At 47.8% G+C, this 14,676-nt stretch overlaps 3 protein-coding genes across 3 annotated transcripts in view; 2 read left to right on the top strand and 1 right to left on the bottom strand.

Moving 5' to 3' along the window:
* Nucleotides 1–14,676, top strand: part of LOC127058928 (maestro heat-like repeat-containing protein family member 2B) — an 852,871-nt gene that overhangs the window by 530,989 nt on the left and 307,206 nt on the right. The window lies entirely within an intron of this gene.
* Nucleotides 1–14,676, top strand: part of LOC127058925 (uncharacterized) — a 613,715-nt gene that overhangs the window by 511,662 nt on the left and 87,377 nt on the right. The window lies entirely within an intron of this gene.
* LOC127058937 (prolactin-releasing peptide-like) lies at nt 4,946–9,121 on the bottom strand. Its single transcript, XM_050969445.1, has 2 exons — nt 8,818–9,121; nt 4,946–5,109 (listed from the first exon to the last, which is right to left on the bottom strand). The coding sequence occupies exons 1-2, from the start codon at nt 8,915–8,917 to the stop codon at nt 4,946–4,948; spliced, it is 264 nt and encodes an 87-aa protein (XP_050825402.1). The 5' UTR covers nt 8,918–9,121.

The raw sequence follows: 14,676 nt of genomic DNA, 5'->3' as shown, positions 1-14,676 counted from the left end.
AACTGATCACAGATGCCTCAGTGCTAAGGGCATGTCAAGATTCAAAGATCTCCTACTTGTGAATTGTGCCTCTGAAGAGAGGCAGTAGTTTTAATGGTGTGTGTCGGGGGGAGGGAGGAGTGGATTCTCTCATGTCGGAGGAGCACAAAAGAGCTGAAGGGACTTTGCTCAGGTTTTCTGAATTTGTTACCTAAGTTCCAGCAGAGACCAAGCATGGAAAGCTTGATCTGAAAAGGCACAGGATCATGAGCTTGTGAAAACGGACTTTAACTGAAGCCATTTTACCACCTGAGCTACAGTATTTACACTGCAGCCAACGTTGCAAGATAAAGCCAGTCTGAGCTGTACTGTTGATAGGAGAACTGCACATGCAGTGAGAAAACACCCCTGGAATGGGTCACAGCTGAGGCTCTACAGGGCATTTGCTATAACCAGTGCTCAAGACCCAGTGAATTGGTTCAGTAACACCACATTTGGGAAGTGCAGGGGCTCATTTCACTGCAGCTGTAGCAGCCACCAGCCAGTCTCTGCTATTTCAGGAGGGTGAAGTCATCCTCTGGTGCACATGTGCTTACAGTACGTCACATGATCTCACTGCTAAACTCGTGCTGTTGCTTATATACATCATCCCACCCCAGACAGACTCAGCCCGGGGGAACCGTTACAGAGATCCATGGCTGAAGTCTGCCACATTGACCCAGCTGGGGCTGAACCTAGTAACTTTGCTTGCATGGTGGTGGGTGCACTGCAATTAGCTACTGACAAACGGCCACACTCCTACACTGAGGTGCTGCATCTTGCTGCTGGTTTTGAGCTTCATTGCTTTGCAAAGGTGTCAATTGTAAATGAGCTTCTCCTCTAGACAGAGAGTCCAGAAACCTTCCCAGCTTGTTTCTGTATGTCAGGTTATAGGGAATTCAGAGACCATCACTGGCCTCTGTTGAGATACAGCAAAGGGGGCCCACCTTGCTATTAGCATCAGACATGAACTCCAGTACTACAGACAAGTGCACTTCGCACCACATGGAGAAAGAAGAACCTCCCGTCACCTGTGTTGAGGCCAGGACAGCTCCTAGCAGTGTGCAGGCTTGGTCCTGGATGTGTCACACAGGCATGTCAGGCACCCCCATCCCCCTGGTATATTTTCCTCAAGGAGCCAGGATGTATCTGTTTTGATGGTGGGCTAAGCATACTTCTCTCTTCCCCTCCTGCTTTGGTAGCATATGAGCCCCTCTTGAAGTGGGTTTTGTTGTGAAAACACATTTAGAGGCATGGGGCAGTTCACATCTCTCAGGGTGGTTGTTTCTGGCCATCTGCTGGCTCAAGCCAGGTCTACACTACGGCCTTCTGCCAGGATGGCTGGATCGGGGGTGTGACCCCTGTATAGCACACCTGTGCCTGCACCAAGCCTGGAGAGCCAATACACAGCAGAACTGTACTTTTACTGGGACAGCTTGTTTCCCCTGCAGTGGTGGGGAGAGTCTGGAATAATCCATGGGGGCAAAGCCTTTCAAGGGCAGGCCAGACCTCAGGCAGACATGTCCATGTTGGTCAGTCTCAATTCACATTTTCCATCCACTCCACTGTGGCCAGGAGGGTCAGAAGTGGGACCCCAAGAGCTGAAACCTTAGGCCTGGGTCTATAGATTGCCTATGCACTGATCTGGCTCTGGGAAGTGAATCAGCCCTGCCTCCAGCATAGACCTGTCAGGCAGAATCCATCAGCCACATCCCAGGCAGCTCAAAACCTAAAGGGAATGTAGAGGCTTATCTGAAAGGGTCATCAGGAGACAGGCCACCCTATAGTAGGAGCAGATCACTGGCTGGACTCTAGGACACTCAGAGAATCCAGGAGTTTGTTTAAGAGGCTTTTCTCTTAGGAACTCCTAGGCTTCTGCCTCTTCCTGCTTAAATACCTGCCCTGCTAAGCCCAGCTGGAAGCTGGCTGCCTCTAACTGGCAGGCTGAATGGGGCCTCTGGGGCCTGGCTCCCTTTGCAGAAAATTAACCCTTTTCCTGTCTGATTGATCATGGAACACATTCACCCCAGCACTGACACACTCCAGAAGCCTTCTCAGACCCTGTGCTGTCGTTCCATTTGCTTCCTGCCCAACAGCCTCACTGTGTGCAGGGCTGTGTGTCACTTTTGGAGGTGGAGAATTTCCCTCTCCCGTTTCAGTGGAGTGACTCCTCAGTTACCCTGGGTTGAGAAAGGAGAATCAGGGCCCCTGATTATGCAGTAGTTGCTGCTTTCCCCAGCAGCGGCTGTTCATGCTGCAGAAGCTCAGACTGTGCTTTCTTCCTGGGTTTCTGTTTCCCCGCAGGCTGTGCGGTGGGGCTCTCCATGGTCATTAGAAGCAGAGGCCTGTGCACAGCTGTCAGCACCCAAGTTGCTCCCCCAGAGGACAGAGCAGCCTCCTGCCTCCTGTGCTGCCTGTCCAGCAGCCACCTTCCTCTCCCGCTCCAGCCCTCTCTGCCCCAGAGCTGCCTGAGAGCGCAGCTGGGTAAGCGCCGGCTGGCGGGGCAGCTCATGTTCCTTCCCGCCCGGGGAATGTTCTCTGCCTGCTGAGAGCCCCTTCCCCCACTCGCCAGGGGTCCTGCAATCTGTCTCCTGCCACAGCCCTGCAAGCCAGGCTCTGTAAAGGGTCTGCCTGCAGCCCAAGCTGGTGCATTCGTGCTGCTGTAGGAGCCATCACTTCTGGGCTGGGTAACAGGCAGCCACTAACCCTCCCCCCCCCCCCCCCCCGCAGTAACCAGGCTTTTAGTGTCCGGTTAGTACATCTGACTGAAGACGCCAGGTTCCCTTTTCAACTGGACTTTCCGGTCAAAAACCGGACACCTGGCAACCCGAATTTCTGATTCTATGCTAGCGGCTGCGTATTGCTCCCACTGCCAAATGCACTGCGCGACTTGTATCCCCCTTTTCCAGAGGCGCTTGTAGCCCCACTGAAGCCAATGCCACTGTGACGATTTTCACCAGCAGTGGATCTGGCCTACGTTGCAGTGTTTCTCAAGTAACGTAGTGCAGCCTGGCACTCAGGGCTGGCTGCCAGTGGGCCGCGGACGGCAGGATAGCAGCGGGGAGCTCAGCGTAGCCAGCTCAATGCGGGGCAGGAGATGCGCATTGTTTAAAAGGAGAGCAGAAAGATTGTACGTGGCACTTTGGTGGAAGCGGGAAGTAAGGCCTACATGGATTCAGCATAGGGTGACCAGATGTCCTGATTTTATAGGGACAGTCCCAATATTTGGGGCTTTTTCTTATATAGGCTCCTATTACCCCCCACTCCCATCCCGATTGTTCACACTTGCTGTCTGGTCACCCTAATTCAGCATCTTCTAGACGTTTCAGCCAGAAGAGACCATTAGATCATCTGGTCTGACCTGACTAATAGGCAAATCTCATGCAGAGCTGCATGGGTGGCCCACAGTGAGTGACTAACAGAGCTGGGAATTAGAGATGCTAGCTCAGGCCTCAGCAGAGCAGTAAGTGTTTGTTGTCCTAGGAGGTGGGTGCAACTGCACAGATGCGCAATGGCAAGATGTCTGCCATCTGGACTGCTGCAGAGCCAGCTGTGTGGGGCCTCCTGAAATGCTCATCTTGATTCGCCAGCGTATTACTCCTGTTGGCATGACACATTGGTCAGGAGAGTAGGACCAGTTATATTCCACCTGCTTTCAGATGGATTCATAATCCAGACTAAAATGCTGGCTTCTCTGCCCGGTGATCACATCAAAAGACTTTATTGTGTGGAAGAGAAATTGTTCAGGAAAAGAGAGACAATCTCAGGGGAAAGTGACGCCACTCGGTTCTAAAGATCCTACTGCCCAGGAGAGTTGAGACAAGTCGGATTCGTTTCAAGTCACAGCAGACACGTGCAGGGCTCAGTTTCTCAATTTTTATTATTATTTTGGCTTATATAAAAGAGCCCTGTTACAGAGTCACCGGGCGAAGCTCTCGAACTGCTCCCCACCAAGCCAGTCAGGACTTTGAGGAGCCTCCTCTCCCTTGCAGTGGACTTGTTCAGGGCAAGAAGCTCACACGTCTTCACCTCCTGGGTCTCTCCTTGGAGCATTCAGCATCCTCTGCCCCTCCGTGCACATCCCACAGCGAGCCGACCCCAGCGGGGTCCTGGGGAAGCCACAAGGTCCTGCACCCCCACTTTGCAGTCAGATGTGACTCACAGCCAGCCAGTAAAACAGAGGGTTATTCGATGGCAGGATCATGGTCTAAAACAGAGTTTGTAGGTATCGTGAACCAGACCCCTCGGCCTGGTCCATTCTGGGCTACAGTGAGCCAGACCCCCACATCTGCCCTCACACCTCGTCCCCAGCCAGCTCCAGACTAACAACACCTTCCAGCCCCTCCTCCTCTGCTCAGTTCCTTTCCCGGGCCAGGAGGTCACCTGATCCCTTTGTCTCCAACATCGTCAGTTGGCACCTTTGCAGAGAAGGGGCCAAGGCCATCAGTTGCTAGGAGACAGAGTGCCAGGCATTTAGGTGCACTGGCCCTTTGCTCTGCCAGATACTTAAGAACTGCCATGAGGACATTGAGGCACCAACAGAGTATTCAGAGAAAACATTAAGAACATTCCTAGTTCATTACAAGCCCATGTTCTAGGACGATAATTAACATGGGAATTTGTATTTCTTCCCCCAGCAATTTTCTGGTGCAAATCATCTTAGATTGGGAGCAAAAGCCAGAGATGGGAGACAAATGGGGAACAGGGGAGAGAAAAAGAAAAAACAGACGAGAGGGAAATTGTTTGCAAAAATACTGAAGTTATCAACTACTCTTTGGTTTCTATCATTTATAGCCACAAAGATATTGTACATTGAAATGAAGCCAAACATTTTCATTTGCCTAGAAGAGAGGCTGGGATGTGGAAGGAAGAGAAGAGAAGGGTCTTTTCTTATCATCATTCAAATTCGTTCTTTGTCTTAGCCATTTCATTCATCTTGAATGGATTCACTGCTTTCTTCTAGAGGGAAGCAAGCTTGCCTGTGTCCATAGGCCGACTTCCGGGAGCTCTCCATGACAGCTCTCCTCCGGCCAAACCGTCCAACGGGTCTCATCCAATGCCCCATGTACCAGGAAGGGTCGATATCAGGGTCTAGAAGGCAAAGGCCAGGAAATATTTAGAACGTGAGGCTGAGGACTAATTCTCCTGAGCACGTGTCACAGCCACCTGCTTGGGATGGAGAAGGAGGGACTTCCAGAGCTAAAACCATGGACTGGTCCAGCTGGAATTAAACCTCCCAAGCTATAGGCTGTGATCGCTCATGTCCTCTGTGGCTCAGGCCCCGACCTGTAACATACACTTGCCAGTGGGTGGCACCTGCCTTGTCATTGCCTGTGGTGAGCAGGTGGTGTGGCCTTCGCTTATTTTAAAATGAAAATGTCTTTTGCGCAATAATGAAGGAAAGAAGGGGGTAGCCATACAGAGGAAGGATTGGGTGACTCAGGGCACTGGGAATGGGGTGCAACCCACTTCCCCTGTCTGGTTCCCATTGTGCCAGGTCTGTGGAGAAGCACAGGACTCGATTCTCCAGGGACTGCCGTCCAGCCCCTTTCACAACCACAGCCAAAAACCAATAGCAGGCACCCTGAGCCACACAGCGCAAACAGGGCCCTGCTGGGGTGACGGGAACCATGGACCACATTCTTGGCTTGGAGCAGATCCTTTGAAATCAGTGGGGCTCCGCTGACTCACAGCTGCTGAGGATCTGGCCCATGTGCTTAGTTCTCTTGCTCTGCAGTGACTCACTTGGTGACATGGACCTGTGTGTCCTTGCGGCAGTTAGAACTTGGGCTTTTGTGCTACTACAGACTATGAGCATGTGGGGCCCTGTCATCCTGAGAATGCTGACAGCATGGGGTGTTTATAGGCTGCCCCACCACTAGAGCACCAGGCAATTGCATTGGCCCAAACTAATTCAGGGGGGCTGGGGAGTCAGGAGAGCTGGGTTCTAATACTGCCTGTGACCTCAAGAAAGTCACCACCCCTGTCTCTTGTGTGTTTATATTGCAAACTCTTAACTTGTTCTTAGAAGATAAAATAAAAAAAGAACAAGTTAAAAATCACTTAGAAAAGTTAGATGCGTGCAAGTCACCAGGGCTTGATGAAATGCATCCTAGAATATTCAAGGAGCTAATAGAGGAGGTATCTGAGCCTCTAGCTATTATCTTTGGAAATTCATGGGAAACAGGAGAGATTCCGGAAGACTGGAAAAGGGTAAATACAGTGCCCATCTATAAAAAGGGAAATAAAAACAACCCAGGAAACTACAGACCAGTTAGTTTAACTTCTGTGCCAGGGAAGATAATGGAGCAAGGAATTAAGGAAATCATCTGCAAACACTTGGAAGATGGTAAGGTGATAGGGAATAGCCAGAATGGATTTGTAAAGAACAAATCATGTCAAACCAATCTGATAGTTTTCTTTGATAGAATAACGAGTCTTGTGGATAAGGGAGAAGCGGTGGCTGTGGTATACCGAGACTTTAGTAAGGCATTTGATACGGTCTTGCATGATATTCTTATTGGTAAACTAGGCAAATTCAATTTAGATGGGGCTACTATAAGGTGGGTGCATAACTGGCTGGATAACCGTACTCAGAAGGTAGTTATTAATGGCTCCCAATCCTGCTGGAAAGGTATAACAAGTGGGGTTCCGCAGGGGTCTGTTTTGGGACCGGCTCTGTTCAATATCTTCATCAACAACTTAGATGTTGGCATAGAAAGTACGCTTATTAAGTTTGCAGATGATACCAAACTGGAAGGGATTGCAACTGCTTTGGAGGACAGGGTCATAATTCAAAATGATCTGGACAAATTGGAGAAATGGTCTGAGGTAAACCGGATGAAGTTTAATAAAGACAAATGCAAAGTGCTCCATTTAGGAAGGAACAATCAGTTTCACACATACAGAATGGGAAGAGACTGTCTAGGAAGGAGTACAGCAGAATGGGATCCAGAGGTTATAGTGGACCACAAGCTAAATACGAGTCAACAGTGTGATGCTGCTACAAAAAAAGCAAACATGATTCTAGGATGCATTAACAGGTGTGTTGTGAGCAAGATACAAGAAGTCATTCTTCCGCTCTACTCTGCACTGGTTAGGCCTCAACTAGAGTATTGTGTCCAGTTCTGGGCACTGCATTTCAAGAAAGATGTGGAGAAATTGGAGAGGGTCCAGAGAAGAGCAACAAGAATGATTAAAGGTCTTGAGAACATGACCTATGAAGGAAGGCTGAAAGAATTGGGTTTATTTAGTTTGGAAAAGAGAAGACTGAGAGGGGACATGACACCAGTTTTTAGATATCTAAAAGGGTGTCATCAGGAGGAGGGAGAAATCTTGTTCATCTTAGCCTCTAATGATAGAACAAGAAGCAATGGGCTTAAACTGCAGCAAGGGAGATTTAGGTTGGACATTAGGAAAAAGTTCCTAACTGTCAGGGTGGTTAAACCCTGGAATAAATTGCCTAGGGCGGTTGTGGAGTCTCCATCTCTGGAGATATTTAAGAGTAGGTTAGATAAATGTCTGTCAGGGATGGTCTAGACAGTATTTGGTGCTGTCATGAGGGCAGGGGACTGGACTCGATGACCTCTCGAGGTCCATTCCAGGCCTAGAGTCTATGAATCTATGAATCTATAAGGAAGGGCTGTTACTGCCAGGGGTGTGCCTGGCGCTTAGCACAGAGCTGGCCTGATCGCGTTGGATGCCACTGGGTGCTGCCGTGACACATGTTGTAGGAAGAGATTTGCTGGACAGGCTGATTAAAAACTGCAAGTTTTGAAGTTCTGCTGTCTGGAAAGTTCCTCTAGCAGTTTCCTGGCTCATTGAACCTGCAACACAGCTGGGCCAGGAAACTCCGTCTGCGGGCCCTTTGTAGGCCTTGCTGGGGAGAACGGCCTTCAGGATGGGATGGAGGAAGGGGGTTAAAAGATGTAAGGAATTGTTTTAGAGTGTCTAAAGTCCCTCGAAAGGACCGTTTTGAAGTCCAGCTCCTGGACTGAGCCAGAGCGGAGTGGCTGGGTGGGGGGGATGGATTGGGTTGCAGAAGATGAGAAGGGAGCCAGAGGGGGATTTTGGAGGGACAAGAACAAAGTCTAGATAATAAAAGGACAGAAACCTCAGACATCTCATGCTGCAGCCTTCTAGCCTTGCAGTAACCCATAATGTTGCACGTTTACTGGCAGAGGGCGCGACTACACAGGCCCGAGCACACGGTGGCAGGAATGACAGCCTTAACCCAGAGGCCTTTTAAAAAATTTTGCTGCATTTGAACAACCCCACGTGTTTGGAGTCAGGTTGGGACAAGTCCTTACACAGGTGTGTGTGTGTGTGTGCGCAAGTGGACCCCGCTTCTGCCATGCCAGGCCCACGCCCAGCTGCGGTCAGTGTGCACGGGGAGGTATGGGGAACCATCCCAATTGGGAGCTGAGAGGAGGCAGAGCGGCTTGAGCTGCTCTGTGTGCGGGCAGGCTTCATACGCACACAGCGCTGCTCCTGCACCTCGGCACTACACGCTGGTCAACGCCTGGACGCTTTGGAGACTCTCCACCATGTGACTAAACCAGGCTCTGAACATAGGCTACCACGGGTGAGACAGGAGAAGCCTCTCTATTAAACACTGACCCTGCCATGCCACCCACTGATACTGTCCCCGACCTCCTAGGTTCTTCTGTGCTGGAGCCAATTATCTGGGAAAGGGCAGAGATAATGGGGGTGGGGGGCAGCATAGCCATTTGGGGTGGCTCTGCTCCAGTCTGCACCAGCTGAGGAGCTGGCCTGGCTGCTGCAGTTCCAGGGATTTACCCCTGATTTCCATGGATCTCTCGTGGAGTTGGCATTCAGCCTTGGGCAGGGCCAGACAGATGAGCAGCAGGTACGTGAAGCAGGCAGCCAGCCGTTTCATTCCCTTCAGCTCACCCAAGGCTTGTGGCTGGTGCCAGAATTTAGCAAGGTGTGAGTCCAGCCTGCAGAAACAGAAGCCAGGAGAGTTAATGAGACAGTCATCTTGGGTGGGGGTAGGGTAAGCAAATGAATCCACTCTCTGGAGAGACACCCACTGAATAACAGGAATTACAGCTCTTTCCCGGAAAATGGAGGAAACATGGAAATACCAACGTTCTGAAATGGGTTTTTGTTCCAAAATGGACTGAAAAGCTGAAATTTCCCGCAAAATAAAAAATTCCAAGATTTTTCAAAATTTGGAACCATTTAAATGTTTTGTTTAGTTAATGTCCAAACAATACACACTCTTAAATCATCAATCTTAAAGACATTAAAATTAATGGTTTAATATAAAAGTCAAAACTAAACGAATCAAAATGAGGAGATTCAAAACATTGTGTTTTGAACCTATCAAAATGAAACACTTCAACATTATCGAAATGAAACCAGAAAGTCAAAACAGTTCATTTTGGTTCTTTATGCATCCAAAATGTTGTCAGAATTGCCACATCCCCGCAAAACAGCTAGACTGTGACAAAACTGCATTTTCTAATGGAAAAAAGGTTCCCCTGAAAGTGTTTTGACCAGCATCAGTGGAAATGGATGCACAATCAGCATTGTCAACGACACCTTACTCATTCAAAAGTCATGAGTCAGGTCCCCCCAAATCATGAGATCATGATCATAATATATATCCATATGTTTCTTTTTATTTGCCAGTCTGGTTTCTGAGCTGTTACAGTGCACTTGGGTTATATTTTCAAGCTTTTCTCCTCAGCCAGTAGAGCGAAAAACCATTTTTGATGAAAGCCAAGAGTCTCGTGCAATCTCTGGATTCCGAAAACTGGATAAACAATTTTGAGAGTTGACAACTAAACCTGAGACCTAAACTTACCTGTGAAACCACACACAGGTGCACACGTGACTCCGCCTCCTCTGTGCGCATGTAACAGGGCAGCTTGCCTGCGTTCTAGAGTCTGGCGCTAAGCCAGGCTGGAGTAAAGAGGAGCCTCATCTGAGTGGATGCAGGTGATTTTATATAAGAGGCAGCAGGATGCGGCAGGTGTGTGGCTGGTTGAGAGGGAGGAAGGAGCAGGAGGGCAAGCAAAGTTGCCAGAGGGCTGAGACCTGGCGGCTTTGGGTACAAGACTCTCTGGAGTGCTTAAGGGGCCCATAAGGGGCTGCTAGAGGCAAGACACTGCAGAGGCATCTGTCATGGTATTGTCATGGTATGCAGCCCCACTCTGAACCTTAGCGTCCAAAAGATGGGGTACCAGCATGAATTCCTCTAAGCTTAATTACCAGCTTAGATCTTGTAGCGCTGCCACCAACCAGGACTTGCAGTTCCTGGTACACTCTGGTCCCCCAAAAACCTTCCCAGGGGACCCCAAGACCCAGACCCCCTGGATCTTAAAACAAGGAGGAACTGACTATCCCCCTCCCCTTCTTAGACTTTCCCTCCCTGGGTCATCTGGAGAGGCTTCACCAACTCACTGGTGAAACAAGATACAAATTCCTTGAATCTTAACACAAGGGAAAATAAACCCTTCCCCCACCGTGTCTTCTCCCAGGCTTTCCCGCCCTGGGCTATCCTGGAGAGACAGACAGATTCAAGCTCCGTGAATCTAAAACAAAGGGAAATTCACTTTTCCCTCCCTTCCTTTCCCCCCACCACTCCCTGGTGAGTTTAGACTCAATTCCCTTGAGCCTTAACAAGGGGAAAAAATCAATCAGTTTTTTTTTTAAAGAAAAGCTTTTAATAAAAGAAAGAAAAAGTAAAAAATGTCTCTGTAAAATCAAGATGGAAAATGTTACAGGGTCTTTCAGTTTATAGACACCAGGGAGAATCCTCCCCCCAGCACAAATACAAGTTGCAACAGAGATACAATCCTTCCAGCAAAATACACATTTGCAAATAAAGAAAACAAACAAAAAAAGACTAAACCACCTTTCTAACTGGTACTTACTAAATTGAACAGAAGATTGGAGAGTCTGTATACCTGTCTGGTCCCTCTTAGATCCCTGAGAGAACAGAGAACAACGAAAGCAGCACAAAACAAAGACTTCCCTCCACTGAGATTTGAAAGTATCTTGTCTCCTGATTGGTCCTTTGGTCAGGTGTTAGCCAGGTTTACGGGACTTGTTAACCCTTTACTATCTGTTTATGACAGCATCCCTGGCCACAAGGGGGCGCTTGCGCAGCAGCAACACTATAGGGCAGATAAGGACAGTGAAAGGCTGCAAGCCGAACCACCAGAGTGACACATGCACCGATGCCTTGAGCTGGTAACTGCATCTGTGACATGGGTTCAAGGAGCTGGCTGGCGTAGAGGCAGGCGATGGGGGGATGCAAAGGGGGCAGTGGGCAGGCCAGCATTGTCCCATCCATTTGCGTTGCTCATGGCAGAGATGGAACACAGCCAGGGCTAATACGTTTCTGCTGCCCACCCATCCATAAAGTCACGGAGTAGCTGCTGGCTTTGGAAGTCCTGGCAGTGGGGCCTCTGGGGAAATCCATGGGATTTGCTCCCTCCACCAGGGGTGTTGTTGGGAGTAAATGCTCTGGACCCAGAGTTTTGAGATTACTTTGCCCTGGAGATGACGGAGCCCTGCACCAAAAGCTACATACTTTGAAGGCACCAAGGACCATAAAAACTCTCTGAGCCCTCGTCATCTATGGCCTCAATCCTGCAACTTGAGTAGAGCTAGAGGCATCTCAAGATCTTAAGGATCATAGCACAAGTCTCCCCCTCTGTCCATCTCCTAATGTGCTACCTGGAATAGCTTGAAGTCAGGGAACAACCGCAGTCAGTATACTGTCCTAAGCTGACTGTCAATTGCCAATGTGTGTAGACTCATAGACTTTAAGGCCAAAAGGAACCATCAGGATCATCTAATCGGACCTCCTGCACACTGCAGGCCCCACAACCTCACCTACCCAACTTCTGTAATATTTATGAAGCACCAACAAAGTGCTTTGCCTATAAATAAAATACTCCTGTCATCTTCCCCCCACCCCCTCTGCTGTTTATTTTTCTGCCTTCCTCTCTAGGAGCAAGGGGTGAACTCCTGCCCCTCGCTCTGGTCACGGTTATTGGAAGTGAGAACAAAATGTTTTCCCCATTCCATAAAAGTATTTCAATATTTACATTTTGTCCCCATCCTGATTTAGGATAAGAAGTCAAAATCTCAAAAATTTCCTGAACTGAAAATTAAAAAAAAAAAACCAATGTGGATCAATCAAAATGTTTCATTTTGATCATTTCAAAGTGTTTTATTTCAGTTTTGACCCTTATTTTTTTTAACTATCTCCGGCTGAAATTTTGAAATGAAAAGTTGTTTAAGAATCAGAACTTTTCATTTCAAGAAATGCCAAAATGAAACATTCTGAACATTTTCAAAAAAAGTCAAATCAAGAAATTAATCAAAATTGACCCTTTTGCATGATAAATTTTGGTTTTTGAGAAATCAGATTGTTCTGATGATAAACACTGAGGAAAAACCATTCCTGACTAGCTCTGATTGCTCTTCCTTTTTGTATAGTCCTTGGTGAATGACAATAAGACATTGCAAGAAAAGAATTGCTTTGAAAAGCTTCCTGGTCTGTTACTTCTGTTCATTGTTATTTTCTATCCAAGTTACTGACCTGCTTAAAACACTGAAGTGATTCAGAAATAGACAGATGTCTTCATCCTAGGAAATAAATGACCAAGTCATCTGGCTGCGGGAGGAGTCACCACAAGTGTAAGTGTTCATTGTAACCTACAGTCTCAGTGGCAAGTCCTACTACTTTGTTAATTCTTTCCCTAGCAATCAGAGAGGGGGTTTTGGAAGCCATTTCTTATTGATGTGAATAAAAAGGAAACTCGGGCTGGGGGTGGGTGGGGGAGGAGAGGCAGGCTGTCATTTAATGAAGCAATGGGTAGAAAAATATAGGGGAAGCTGTAGGGGATCCGAGACCTGAGCCAGTGAGCCCATGTGCATGACTAAGGCCAGCAGAACCCGAAGCTGGTTGGGCTAGTGCTGAGACCATAGGGCTGGGGCCCAGAACTGGTAGATTTCTGGTTCTGGTTCTATCACTGATCCTTGCCAGGCCCCCACTCTCTTAAGTCCTCACTTTCTTGTTTGTCAAACAGGCATAACAACACTTCCCGACAGCATGTTCTGAGGCCTAATGAATGTTTGTTAAGCACGCGGAGATCCTTGGAGGATGGGAGGGGCTGTACACCTCATAGACTCATAGATTCTAGGACTGGAAGGGACCTCGAGAGGTCATCGAGTCCAGTCCACTGCCCTCATGGCAGGACAAAATACTGTCTAGACCATCCCCGATAGACATTTATCTAACCTACTCTTAAATATCTCCAGCGATGGAGATTCCACAACTTCCCTAGGCAATCTATTCCAGTGTTTGACTACCCTGACAGTTAGGAACTTTTTCCTAATGTCCAGCCTAAATCTCCCGTGCTGCAGTTTAATCCCATTGCTTCTTGTTCTATCATTGGAGGCTAAGGTGAACAAGTTTTCTCCCTCCTCCTGATGACACCCTTTTAGATACCTGAAAACTGCTATCATGTCCCCTCTCAGTCTTCTCTTTTCCAAACTAAACAAACCCAATTCCTTCAGCCTTCCTTCATAGGTCATGTTCTCAAGACCTTTAATCATTCTTGTTGCTCTTCTCTGGACCCTCTCCAATTTCTCCACATCTTTCTTGAAATGCGGTGCCCAGAACTGGACACAATACTCCAGTTGAGGCCTAACCAGTGCAGAGTAAAGCGGAAGAATGACTTCTCGTGTCTTGTTTACAACACACCTGTTAATGCATCCCAGAATCATGTTTGCTTTTTTTTGCAACAGTATCACACTGTTCACTCATATTAAGCTTGTGGTCCACTTTGACCCCTAGATCTCTTTCTGCCATACTCCTTCCTAGACAGTCTCTTCCCATTCTGTATGTGTGAAACTGATTGTTCCTTCCTAAGTGGAGCACTTTGCATTTATCTTTATTGAACTTCATCCTGTTTACCTCAGACCATTTCTCCAATTTGTCCAGATCATTTTGAATTTTGACCCTGTCCTCCAGAGCAGTTGCAATCCCTCCCAGTTTAGTTTCGTCCGCAAACTTAATAAGCGTACTTTCTATGCCAACATCTAAATCGTTGATGAAGATATTGAACAGAACCGGTCCCAAAACAGACCCCTGCAGAACCCCACTTGTTATACCTTTCCAGCAGGATTGGGAGCCATTAACAACTACTCTCTGAGTACGGTTATCCAGCCAGTTATGCACCCACCTTATAGTAGCCCCATCTAAATTGTACTTTCCTAGCTTATCTATAAGAATATCATGCGAAACTGTATCAAATGCCTTACTAAAGTCTAGGTATATCACATCCACCGCTTCTCCCTTATCCACAAGGCTCGTTATCCTATCAAAGAACGCTATCAGATTAGTTTGACATGATTTGTTCTTTACAAATCCATGCTGGCTATTCCCTATCACCTTACCACCTTCCAAGTGTTTGCAGATGATTTCTCTGATTACCTGCTCCATTATCTTCCCTGGCACAGAAGTTAAACTAACTGGTCTGTAGTTTCCCGGGTTGTTTTTATTTCCTTTTTATAGATGGGCACTATATTTGCCCCCTTCCAGTCTTCTGGAATCTCCCCCGTCTCCCATGATTTCCCAAAGATAATAGCTAGAGGCTCAGATACCTCTTC

The sequence above is a fragment of the Gopherus flavomarginatus genome, chromosome 10 (genome assembly GCF_025201925.1).
Source record: "Gopherus flavomarginatus isolate rGopFla2 chromosome 10, rGopFla2.mat.asm, whole genome shotgun sequence".
Lineage (NCBI taxonomy): Eukaryota > Metazoa > Chordata > Testudines > Testudinidae > Gopherus > Gopherus flavomarginatus.
The sequence above is the reverse complement of the archived record's forward strand: the minus strand, read 5'-3'. Positions and strand labels throughout refer to the sequence as shown.